The sequence below is a fragment of the Carassius auratus genome, chromosome 7, assembly GCF_003368295.1.
Source record: "Carassius auratus strain Wakin chromosome 7, ASM336829v1, whole genome shotgun sequence".
Lineage (NCBI taxonomy): Eukaryota > Metazoa > Chordata > Actinopteri > Cypriniformes > Cyprinidae > Carassius > Carassius auratus.
The window spans coordinates 6,130,578-6,142,335 of record NC_039249.1 but is presented as its reverse complement, the minus strand read 5'-3'; the positions used below and the strand labels follow the sequence as shown (position 1 = coordinate 6,142,335).

At 35.1% G+C, this 11,758-nt stretch overlaps 2 protein-coding genes across 2 annotated transcripts; one reads left to right on the top strand and one right to left on the bottom strand.

Moving 5' to 3' along the window:
• The first annotated feature begins 583 nt into the window (after window positions 1-583).
• On the top strand, window positions 584-1,327 carry LOC113105670 (ferritin, heavy subunit-like). Its single transcript, XM_026266893.1, has 2 exons — window positions 584-775; window positions 858-1,327. Exons 1-2 carry the CDS (start codon window positions 599-601, stop codon window positions 1,014-1,016), a joined length of 336 nt encoding a protein of 111 aa, XP_026122678.1. The 5' UTR covers window positions 584-598; the 3' UTR covers window positions 1,017-1,327.
• An 8,347-nt stretch (window positions 1,328-9,674) lies between these two features.
• On the bottom strand, window positions 9,675-11,758 carry LOC113105669 (60S acidic ribosomal protein P2). The gene is made up of 5 exons (XM_026266892.1): window positions 11,614-11,758; window positions 10,964-11,087; window positions 10,815-10,863; window positions 10,066-10,161; window positions 9,675-9,792 (listed from the first exon to the last, which is right to left on the bottom strand). The coding sequence occupies exons 2-5, from the start codon at window positions 11,084-11,086 to the stop codon at window positions 9,716-9,718; spliced, it is 345 nt and encodes a 114-aa protein (XP_026122677.1). The 5' UTR covers window position 11,087; window positions 11,614-11,758; the 3' UTR covers window positions 9,675-9,715.

Genomic DNA, 11,758 nt, shown 5'->3' with positions numbered 1-11,758 from the left:
CTTTTTGTTACCTTATTGCAAAATGGAAATACTTGCATGACTTCCTGGCATTGACGGATAAGGATACACCTGTAAAAAGTAATTTATGTGCTGAGGAAATACCCTTCGAATGCATTAAACCATAAAAGCGTCTGTCAGCGCACATGACAGGGAACGCTATGGTTTCAGAAATTGGTTCAATGAGTATTGGTGTTAAGACCTACAATAGCTGCTGTTCCTTTTACATTCATTCCAAATAGAAAGGGGAAATAATTGATTGGAAAATCTGCCGAAAATATACTCACCCTCTGATCATCCATGATGTAGATGAGACTCGTTCATTATTGGAACAGATTTGAAAATGTAGCATCACACCACTTGCTCAAGAGTGGATCCCCTGTTTGGATGCCATCAGAATGAGAGTCCAAACAGCTGATTAAAAACATCACAATAATCCACACCACTCCAGTGTTTTAGTTTCCATCTAAAATATGAGTCCTCCATCCACAATATTTATTTCTCCAGCAAAAGTAGAATCAGGAGGGAAATATGCACCGATCAAGCACCGTTTACAAGCAAAAAGAGTTCTGAACATATGTTTTTGATGTGAGGGGATAACATGGGATGGACTGGAAGAAGGGTTATTTACTTCTCTGTTTGTGTTGGACAGAAACCAGAGAAGGATGAGTGGGGAAGCGGTGTGGAAGCTCTTGAATGTGCCCTGCAGCTGGAGAAGAGCGTCAATCACTCCCTCCTGGAGCTGCATAAGCTGTCCTCGCAGCACAACGACCCTCATGTGAGTGTGCAGCTACTGACACCAACGCAATCTCATTAACCAACAAAACCTATTCCAAACTCACTCTTCTTGCTTCTTACAGATGTGCGATTTCATTGAGACACACTACTTGGACGAGCAGGTGAAGTCCATCAAAGAACTGGGCGACTGGGTGACCAACCTGCGCCGCATGGGCGCCCCCCAGAACGGCATGGCCGAGTACATGTTCGACAAGCTCACACTTGGCAAAGAGAGCAGCTAAACACTCTGTCCATCTTATCATTTGCGGATTAGTTGTGCTGTATAAGTGTTTATTTGTTTTTTTCTTTGTAGCCCATCAGACTCTATAGTATGTTGTTTAACTGACTGGTCAGTCTGTGTGTCCAGTTATTTAAGCAGACAAACCTCTTAGCTTGTTTGACTCTGCAATGCTTCGCTGTTTAAAGTCACACTTCTCATTAGCCATTGAACTCTATATAGCTCGTTCACAGTTTGACCTGCCTGCATGCAATGTGTGATTTGTCAATGAAACTGTGCTCCAAACCAATAAAATAGAAACCTCTGGGATCTGAACTTGTCTTGTGACTCATTTATCGTTTCCAGATGTGAGGTTTTAAAATGTTATTAATAGAAATATGCAAAGTATGACTTTGGTGCTTTATATGTATATATATGTATGTGTGTGTGTGTATATATATATATATATATATATATATATATTTATATGTCAAATACATTGAACAAAGATTTCCTTGCATATTTTAATCAATACTGAGTTGCCGCGTGAGGGCAGAAGCTTTAAAAAGTAGTGTGTGTTTATTTTTTTATGTTACTGAAAGAATTATCCTCTGCTAGGTTGCATTTATCAATCTAAAATGTTCTAATGCTTGAAAATGTAATTTAATTTATTTCTGCGATCAAAGCTACATTTTTCAGCATGATCACTCCAGTCTTCAGTGTCACATGATCCTTCAGAAATCACTCTTGTATGCTGATTTGTTGCTCAATATTTCATAATTTTGAACACTGTGAGCTAAATGTAAGGATTCTTTGCTGGGTAAGAAGCTCAAAAGAACAGCATTTATTTGATTTTTTTTTTTTTTTTACACCAGTCTTTACTTTCACTTTAGATTAATTGAATGCCTCCTTGCTGAATAAAAGTATTACTGGCCCCTGATGTCTGAATGATAGTGTAGGTTGACAAGAAATAAACCAAGATAATATTAATAGCTATAAAAATATATCCCTTATAACATTGTTTACTACCTTATTCTGGTGTGGATTCATGTGTTTTCTACTTCTTATCACATACAATTTAACTGTGACTCCATAAATTGTTACATATGCTTAAAATTTTTAGCATCAGGTCTGTTTCCCATCATGGCAAATGCAGTTTGGGGATTTCATGATATTTAAAGGTGATTCTAATAGTTGTCCGCATATCAAATTATGACCAAAAGTCGTCTCAGTCTATTAATGTCTAATGTAAGAAGTCTTAAACTGAAGTCCAGGAAACTAGACACCCATCTGATGAAATCTGATATACAATATATTACAATAGTATGGTTTTGAACCACAAGAAAGAAAAGATTCACATTCTGAACAACTCTGAGCTTGTATGTTTTTGCATGTTCTCTAAAACCAAAGTGAGTGATTACAGCAAGAATGGATTATCAAGAGTCATGTCGTCCTGTTTAAGTGTCTTGCTGTATCAACCAGTTGTAAAAGTGTTCATATTTCAGCCAGATCAGGTGTCTAGTATCTTTAGTCGTCAAATCAAAACTACAAAAGGGGAAATACAAGAAGGAAATAAAACAGCCCACTTCTCTTTTAAGAAGCAGGTGGTACTGTATATAACCCGTATTTCCAGCATTTACACTTCCTCTTCTATTAACTTAAATAAACAATATGAATTATGTATGATCCTTATATATATATAACAAAACTGTATATCAGTAGGGAAGTATTATGTATTAAATATTTATATTGTGAAAACACACAACACATTTATAGCATGTAGAAACATGTTTGTGCAGACTAAAACCGACACAAATTTGCCAGTTTGAGCCACACAGGTGTGAGAATAACCACAAACACAGATGCCAACGAACATCTACTGTAGCTCAAGTGTGGAAAAAAAAGATTTTAATATGTCCGTTCACTGTGTACTTACAGTGCTAATCTGATTAGCTAGCGTTAATATGTGGTGAAACAGGAAATTATTTAATTCAAAACACCTGTAGTGTGTGTTTGTGCTTGGCAAGATGAACATACAGTAGTTCTGTCATATAACCCTGAACAGCTGGCATGATGAAATAACTGCATGTCATCATGAGCACTGCTTTGTTGCACTAGCTATATATATATATATAACAGTGTGTGTGTGTGTGTGTGTGTGTGTTTTCTATTATTCGTACAGGATTTTAAGCCCATATGGTAGATCAAACTAATAAACTATAAAGTATTGAGTCCTATAATAGGATAAATTTCATAAATAGACAACCATTCAATTTTATTTAGCAAGGATGCATTATAATGGTCAACAGTGACAGTAAAGACAATGTTACAAAACTTTTCTGCTCTTTGTATTCATCAAAAAGTCTTCTAGCAATTAATTGCTTTATTGTCTGATAATCTTTTCAGGTCATAACCCAAAGTGATGCAACAATGCAAAAAATTAAATTAAATTAAAAAAGGTATTAAAAAATGTGATTAATTTCTGCTATTACAGTATAATATTTTTTACACTGAGCGAACCTGATAGGAACCAACATCTTTTAATGCAAACATGTTAAAGGGGTCCTATCATGCTCTTTTACAAAGTCTTGATTTTGTTTTGGGGGTGTACTAGAACAGGCGTAAATGTTCGAAAAACAATTTATTTTTCTCGTATTTTACATTACTACAAAACACCTCTCTCCCCGGTCTGGCATGAAAGGCTCGAAAAGTTGCAAAATGAAGGCCCGCCTTCTGAAATACGAAATGTGCTGTGATTGGTTAGCTGCGCCAACGTGTGTTGTGATTGGCTCCACTCAGCGCCTGGTCAGGAAATGTCACTCCCCTTACCATATTCGCCTGAGAGCCTGTTTATATACAGTCTATGCTGAGAGCTTCGGCGTGTGTGTGTGTGTGTGTACTTGTTTTTCTATTCTGGTGGGGACTTAAACCTGAATACACACAGACTCATGGGGACCCGTGTCACGGTGGGGACCTAAATTGAGGTCCCCACGGGTAAACAAGCTAATAAATTACACAGAATGAAGTTTCTTGAAAATCTAAAAATGCAGAAAGTTTCCTGTGAGGGTTAGGTTTAGGGGTAGGGTTGGTGTAGGGCGATAGAAAATACGGTCTGTACAGTATAAAAACCATTACACCTATGGAGAGTCTCCACAAGGATAGCTGACCAGACTGTGTGTGTGTGTGTGTGTATATATATATATTCCCACCTTGCAGCGTCCTATGTTTACAGTAATGCTGTTGAGTCTGATGTACTTGTGCACTCAAACTTAGGTTAATAAGAGTCAAGTTTCCAAGTGAAAGCGTGAGTGGTAACAATATTCAAGTGTTGGCTATGTGCAGGCATCTGGAATTTCCATCTCTTACATAACAAACATACATGGGAATATACAGCAAAATAATATATTTTTTCCCTTACCTAACTTTTTCTTATTTCGAGTTTGTTTGTTTTTTAAAAATCTGTTGTGATTTGATTACATCATCAATACTTTTCAAATTTTGTTTAATGATTCCATTGTCTGTGTTTAATCTAGTCTTTTACAAAGATGTATGAATGTGTAGAACCATAATGAAAGCTGCATCATCGTGTTTTGTACAACTATATTTAAAGATTGTACTAACAACTACACAGTGAAGCTATGGGCATCTTGTGTGAGAGTGATCTGATATTTCATGATAAATGAGTTTTTGGACCAATACTTCTGCAAATGCAAGGCTTCTTTATGAACACAATATGCAAAGTTTTAAACAGTTGACAGCCTGTGTTAATAATAATGACTGTTTTAAATATTGTGTCTAGACTTTTGAGAAATGGCATCAAGGTTCTGAAATTGGTGACAAAATAGAAAAATGTATGCTGTTAATCACTGGGAATGCAACCAAAAAGTACTGAAAAAAGACCACCAACGCAACAGTAAATGATGAAATAATTTTTGCTCCTGACACAGCTTAATTAAATTTAGCAACCAGTTCACTTTCCTTTCTTTTTTTCTATTTCTTTTTTTTCTTACACATCTTGACAATTATCTTTAATCAAATGTAAATGTACCACATTTTACTCCACAAAACTGATTAATTTCTGCCATACTACTTTTTATTTGAGTGTGATAATTATTTTTGATTGCAGCTTCATTTTGTTTAATTCCTAGTATCACTGATATACTATTATTGTTTTTGTTAATATTTATAACTGGATTTTATTTTTATATTTTATGTTTTCACTTCTATTTTTAGTTAAAGTTTGAAAAATGTATTTGTGGTTTTATATTTTGAGTTTCTTGAAATATGTCTGCATAGTATTTATTCATTTATATATTAGTTTTTTTATTGTTATTTTAGAACTTCATGTTAAACTAGTTGAAATAAAATATGTTTACGTGTTTACACTCTTAAAAATAAAGTTGCTTCAAAAGCTTCTTCACAGTGATGCCATAGAAGAACCATTTTTGGTTCCACAAAGAACCATTCAGTCAAAGTTTCTTTAAAGAACCATCTCTTTCTTATCTTTTTATAATCTGAAAAACCTTCTTTCACCACAAAGAACCTTTTGTGAAACAGATATCTTCTGATGTTAAAGGTTCTTTATGGAACCATTTAGACCAAAGGTTCTTCTATGGCATTGCGAGGCACCTTTATTTTTAAGATTGCACTTTATTTTGTAGTAACAAAAAAAAATTGATGGGTTAAGTTTAGTTTTACTTTGTCACAATGTTATAAAAACATGTTTCACAAATGTGGGTTTTCCCAGGAGTGGTTATGCAACACAGGATTAGCTGTTTCAGGATTAAATTAGTCAGATTTTTTCTCATCACAGTTGGGAAAATCCATGTCCAACCCAATCCGAGCCTTATAAAATGTCTCTAGCTGGCTGAAGACCTTATGTGTCTGAACTGAGTGAACCTGACAAGTAAGACACTGACTGATGCACCTCTTTCTTAATGCAAAGATTTTAAGTTGCAGATGGTATAGCTGCACTCTTATCTCTCTGTGATCTACAAAGATCATTCTTTACCAATGGAGATTTTAAACTTCTACTTTTTGTGGCATGATTAGTATTATAATTTGCTCACTGTTATATTTTAATGTGTTCAGCTTTATAATCATGAAGCTTCTATAGCAATCTATATGCATTGAAAATATGGCTGTATATTGATACATGCAAATATATTTAGAAATGAAGACAAAAACACAAAGTTTTAATGTTGTGTAAATTTGAAATTTAAAAAGGGTTTCTGGTATGTGTAAGGTTGTGGGGTTACCATTGTGCCATTGGTTAGGTTGAGGATTGGCCAAGCATTATTAAAACTATACGTTACTTTACTTAAAAAGTAGTATTTGTGTGCTTTGTTTCAGCACAGTGATAGTTCACAAAGTGTTTTAATATGAAATATATATCAAATTAATAATGATATATCATATATATTTTCTTTGCCTAACACCGCAAGAACAAGAAATTGTAATATTTGGGAGAGCAAACAACAACAAAACCTCCACAAAAAAGCAAAAGCACTGATTTATTTTCAGTTTATCTTGTGCTGAAATCATGATTATATTTTTCTTTAGAACTGTCTCTATACAAATAAATAGTCAAAGTCAAAAATAGTTATATATTACAAAAACTAATATTTTTAAATTATTATTTTAATTAACACACTGATTTATTTTCAGTTTATTTTGTGCTGAAATCATGTTTTTTTTTTTTTAGCTGTCTCTATACAAATAAATAGTCAAAGTCAAAAATAGTTATATATTTAAAAAAAAAAAAAACTACTTTTTTTACGTCTTTTTTTTTTAATGAACACTTTGTGGACCCGTGTGCTTGAGCAACCATGCAGACGGTGGCGCTCATCATAAACGGGTGAGGTGAATGAAAAGCGACACAAATGGCTCAAGTTAGTTGCTCGGATACTAAAACATATTCGATAGACTCATCTCAGGATTTCACGTTACCAATCTATAGCTACCTACAACTACAGTAAACGGAGATGGGTTACATTTTCACCGCTTTGGTGATGCCACTCAAATCACGTGTTCATGGATTCTGAGCTGCTGGTAGAAGGTCTTTTGTAATACCAATATTATTTTTTTCAGTGTTGGTAGATAAAGACAATGTTCTTGAAAGCCCAGCTGATGGCGCTCCAACATAAACAATGAGTGATGTTTTAAAAACATAGCCTACACAACTATAAATTAATTATCTTGCTTTATTCATACACTACAGAGCATGAAACATAGTGAATAAGTGATAAGTGAATAGTGAAATGGTTTTAATTTAAATTTGATTCAAGAAGTTTTAGTGCAAATGATTTCTATTGCACTGATGATCTTCTTTTCAGTAGGGCCTTTTAGTCAGTTGCAGTTGGGGTCACCACCCTTACGTCCCCAGCGATTGGCTTCCTGGTCAGCTTCAGCATCTGCTGCGAGTGATACCTGCAGAGCTTCTCTTCCATCACTGCACACATCAGAAAAGATACTAATATTACAGTTCAAAATTCTAAAAAAATAATATAAACATCCATAATAGCACATTGAATTTACAAAATATCTTCATGGAAAATGATCTTAATCTTAACTTTAAGGGTTACTCCACCCCAAAATGAACATTTTGTCATTAATCACTTACCCACATGCCATTTCAAACATGTAAAAGCTTAATTCATCTTCGGAACACAATTTAAGATATTTAATCACTCAAACTGCCTACACACTCTTCTGTGTCATTTGAAAGAGAACAGTGCATCCTTGTGGCGTGGCTGACACAGAAGAGCGTAAAAAGACTGTTTACAAAGGAATTGTTGAATAAAGTTGTTATTTTTGTTTTCTTCGCTTACAAACAGTATTCTCATACTCTCAGCTTCATAGCGTTATGGTTGAAACACTGATGGCAAATGGACTATTCTGACGATGTCTTTTATACTTTTCTGGACTTTGACAGTGTAACTTACTTGGCAGTCTATGGGACATGGGTCATAAGCCTCCCGGTTTTCATCCAAAATATCTTAAATTGTGTTCCGAAGATGAACTAAGCTTTTAATGGTTTGGAATGACATGTGGGTAAGTGATTAATGACAATATTTTCATTTTGGGGCACAGTATTCCTTTAATATCCTAATGATTTTTGGCATAAAAGAAAAATCTATAATTATGACACATACAATGTATTTTGGCTATTGCTAAAAAATATACCCCAGTGACTTAAGACTGGTTTTGTAGTCCAGGCTCACCACAAAACCAGTGTTAAGTGTCATTTTTTCAAAAATGAGATTTATACATCAACTGAAAGCTGAATAAATAATATTTCCATTGATGTATGGTTTATTAGGATCGGACAATATTTGGCTGATACACAACAATTTGAAATCTGGAATCTGAGAGTGCAAAAAAATCTAAATACTGATAAAATCACCTTTAAAGTTGTCCATATGAATTCTTAGAAAGGCATATTACTTGTCAAAAATTAAGTTTTATTATATTTACAGTAGAAAATGTACAAAATATCTTCATGGAACATGATCTTTACTTAATATCCTAATGAATTTGGCACAAATGAAAAATCAGTAACTTTGACCCATAACATTTTATTTTTTTGGCTATTGATACAAATATACACCAGTGGCTCAAGACTGGTTTTGTGCTCCAGGGTCAAACACACACACACACACACACACACATAGGCTATTCCCACCTTGCTGCCTCCATGGTTCTTTAATGCTGTTTTGTCTGATAATTGTGCATTCAAACTTATGTCAATAAGAGTCATAAAGGACAAAAGCTTATTGTACCATAATAGATTTCAGTTGGATTTTAAGTTTCCAAGTGAAATTGAAAGTTTGAGTAAGTGGTAACACTATATATACACACACACACTCTGGTAAGCAAATGTTGGACACGTATGTGCAGGCATCTGGAATTTCCATGTCCTGGGATGATTAAAGCATCACACTGCAAGAACCATCAGTTTTAACATTTGGGAGAGCAAACAATCACAAAAACCCCACACAAGCGCAAAAACACTGAAATTGTTCTCACACATTGTGGTCAAATCAATTGAAAAAATATCACAAAAATATGTAATTGTGGATTTACATCGTATTACTACACATTCTAATATGGAATGCACTAACACCAAGGTTAATTCCAAGGGAAAGCATGACCCAATAAAATGTGTAAACCTTTAGTGGCTTCAGATAAAGGTGTATGCCAAATACATTAAAAATGAATCACTAGTAGTTTTAGAAATAAACTGTTCAGTTACAAACTGATTCACATTGCCTTTTTTGCACCCTTCTGATCTGAATTAGATAAAGTAAATAATGACGGCTGTCTCGAAGACACCTGATTTCCCAGAAATAGTTGTGCAACAGTGGAATCAGCCAAAAGAACACCACAACTGGGAAACTCCGTGTCTAACCCACTTCCAAGACAGGGATAAGATACTGCCTCAACATCACAATGTCAGAATGCTGTGCTTAAGTTTCAGTTTACACTCTTTACATGCTAAAATAACATTCAATCCATATGGGATGTGTCTTTAGTATTTGTAATTAGAGGAATATTTAAAAGAATAGCTCGCCCAATAATGAATATTTGCCTGGGTGTGATTATGGAGTAGATTCCCATCTATCATCCTATTCCACATCATAAGCATCATTTGAACATTCTGAAATGACCAAAGCAGCAGAAATCGTTTTGTAATAAACTTTATTTTGGTCCCGAGGAGACAGATTAGTCAAAGAGTCCGAATCCCATGTCATCTTCGGATTCTTCCGACTCCTCTTTCTTCTCTTCTTTCTTCTCCTCTGCTGCAGGAAAAGAGAAAAGGAATAGACTTTAACAAAATAATAAATTAAAATCAACGGTTCACAATCATTTGTCTATAACGAAAGCATAAGACGAATTACATATTTCAAACAGTCATAGCATTTCACATTGACTCTCTTAATGAGCAGTTTATGCTAATCTCACTGAGGTTTATCTACTTGCCTGTAATGGATATTTGGTCGAAATGACAGTACAATCAACACATGAATATAAACTAAAAAGCACTGAGCTGTATCGCCCAACTCTATACTGACCTGCAGGGGCGGCAGCAGATCCTCCAGCGGACGGGGCGGCAGCGCTGGAAGCAGCTACAGCTCCTCCGGACGGCACGCTGGCCAGCTTACTGAAACCTGTCAAGACGGCCACAAACACAGACTCTTGAGACAAGATCACACAGACTCACTGATTTCTTATCTATGATGTTGATTATCACAGAAATCATGCTTAGTTTGGCATGCATTTTATTCAGAATTTTAAACTAAATGCAGAAACCACCTGATTGGAATAAACTGAGGCAAAGGTGAACTGTAGGGTTCCTATGCACTCTTTAGTGATAAGTCTTTTTCAGAAAACCTTTTATAAAGATTACACCCATAAAATGCAATTCATATTAAATTATTTTAGAGCCGGAATTTACAAATTTTAAAAAAATCACTAATTGCATAAAACATTGCATGAGAATTAGCAAAAATCATCATACATTGTAAAAAATTTATTTGATATATATATAAAAAAATCAAAGTTGTAAATAAAGACTATTATTGTACATTTTACAAGAACATAACATTGTTCTACTTCAAGATTTAACTTGAGTGAAAATTATTGGGAAATTCTACATCCAATTTATTCCCAAAATTATGAAGAGAATTCCCAGACTTTTTCCAGGTTTCCCAGAACCATGGGAACCATGTCTTAAACAGTAAGAGGCCTATAACCTCAAGTCAAAGGTTTCCCTTACGTTTGCCCCCATATTATTACCAGTTTAAAACAATGACCAGCTTACCTTGGGCAATCACTTCCTCCAGATTTTTGCCATTGAGCTCAGACACTACCTACAAACACAGAAATCAACATTAAAGAAAAGCATTTCAACGCACATAGTCTCTCTCAAAAGCACAGCACTTGCTCCTGGGTGTTCATGAACAGATGTACCTTGCTCATCCGGGTGTCATCAGCCTCAATGCCGACGCTGTCCAGGATCTTCTTGATGTCTCCTGTGCTGGGGCTGTCTTTGCCTCCGAGGGCAGCGAGCAGGTAAGCAGCGACGTAACGCATCCTACAACACAGACGCAAAAAATAATGCATTAACATGCAGAAAGCATCGACAGCTTATAGAAATATTTATAGCGAAATGTCCAAGTAATATTGGCTAATAACACTGCTATATTTAAAATATTCATAATTTCATATGCAATATATTCTGCTCGAATGATTTTTTTAAATAAAGAAAATTCATTTTAAATGTTTAACGTTACACACAAAAAAAACTCTACACTACATATCTTTCACTATTTGAGCTCTTTTCCTATTAAATATTTTAAATTCAAAGCTTAAGAGGACTTTAATATTGTTTGGTAATGTACCTAAGCTAAAATAGCATCTTTTACTAGTAATTCAGAGATAATGGCACGTGGCAGACTGCTATTGTTAGCTAGCTGTGTATCAATACATCAATCCGAGTTTCTGTACTACTCCAGCCTCGCAAATGAAGGACTGAGGGAATTCATCGTTTCAAACACGTTCATAATTTGCTCATTTGACGTTTATTTGTGCTTGTTAAATTGGGGTTTTTATTCACTCACTTTGCGGAGAGAGGGAGTCTAGCGTGTTCACTAGCTGGCTCGCACAGGCAGAAAGGAAGCGGAAAGGCGGCGAAAACCGGAAATACGACACGGCCAATGACGTCACACGTGTGGAGCGAATTGAAAGGCTGAAAAGCACGTCAAT

Excerpts from the sequence above, each read along its gene's own strand:
- LOC113105669 (XM_026266892.1), bottom strand. The coding sequence starts at position 11,086 with ATGCGTTACGTCGCTGCTTACCTGCTCGCTGCCCTCGGAGGCAAAGAC. Across the intron at positions 10,864-10,963 it reads ATGACACCCGGATGAGCAAG|GTAGTGTCTGAGCTCAATGG; the intron begins GTACATCTGTTC and ends CTGTGTTTGTAG. Across the intron at positions 10,162-10,814 it reads GGAGGAAGTGATTGCCCAAG|GTTTCAGTAAGCTGGCCAGC; the intron begins GTAAGCTGGTCA and ends CCGTCTTGACAG.
- LOC113105670 (XM_026266893.1), top strand. The coding sequence starts at position 599 with ATGGGATGGACTGGAAGAAGGGTTATTTACTTCTCTGTTTGTGTTGGA. Across the intron at positions 776-857 it reads CGCAGCACAACGACCCTCAT|ATGTGCGATTTCATTGAGAC; the intron begins GTGAGTGTGCAG and ends TGCTTCTTACAG.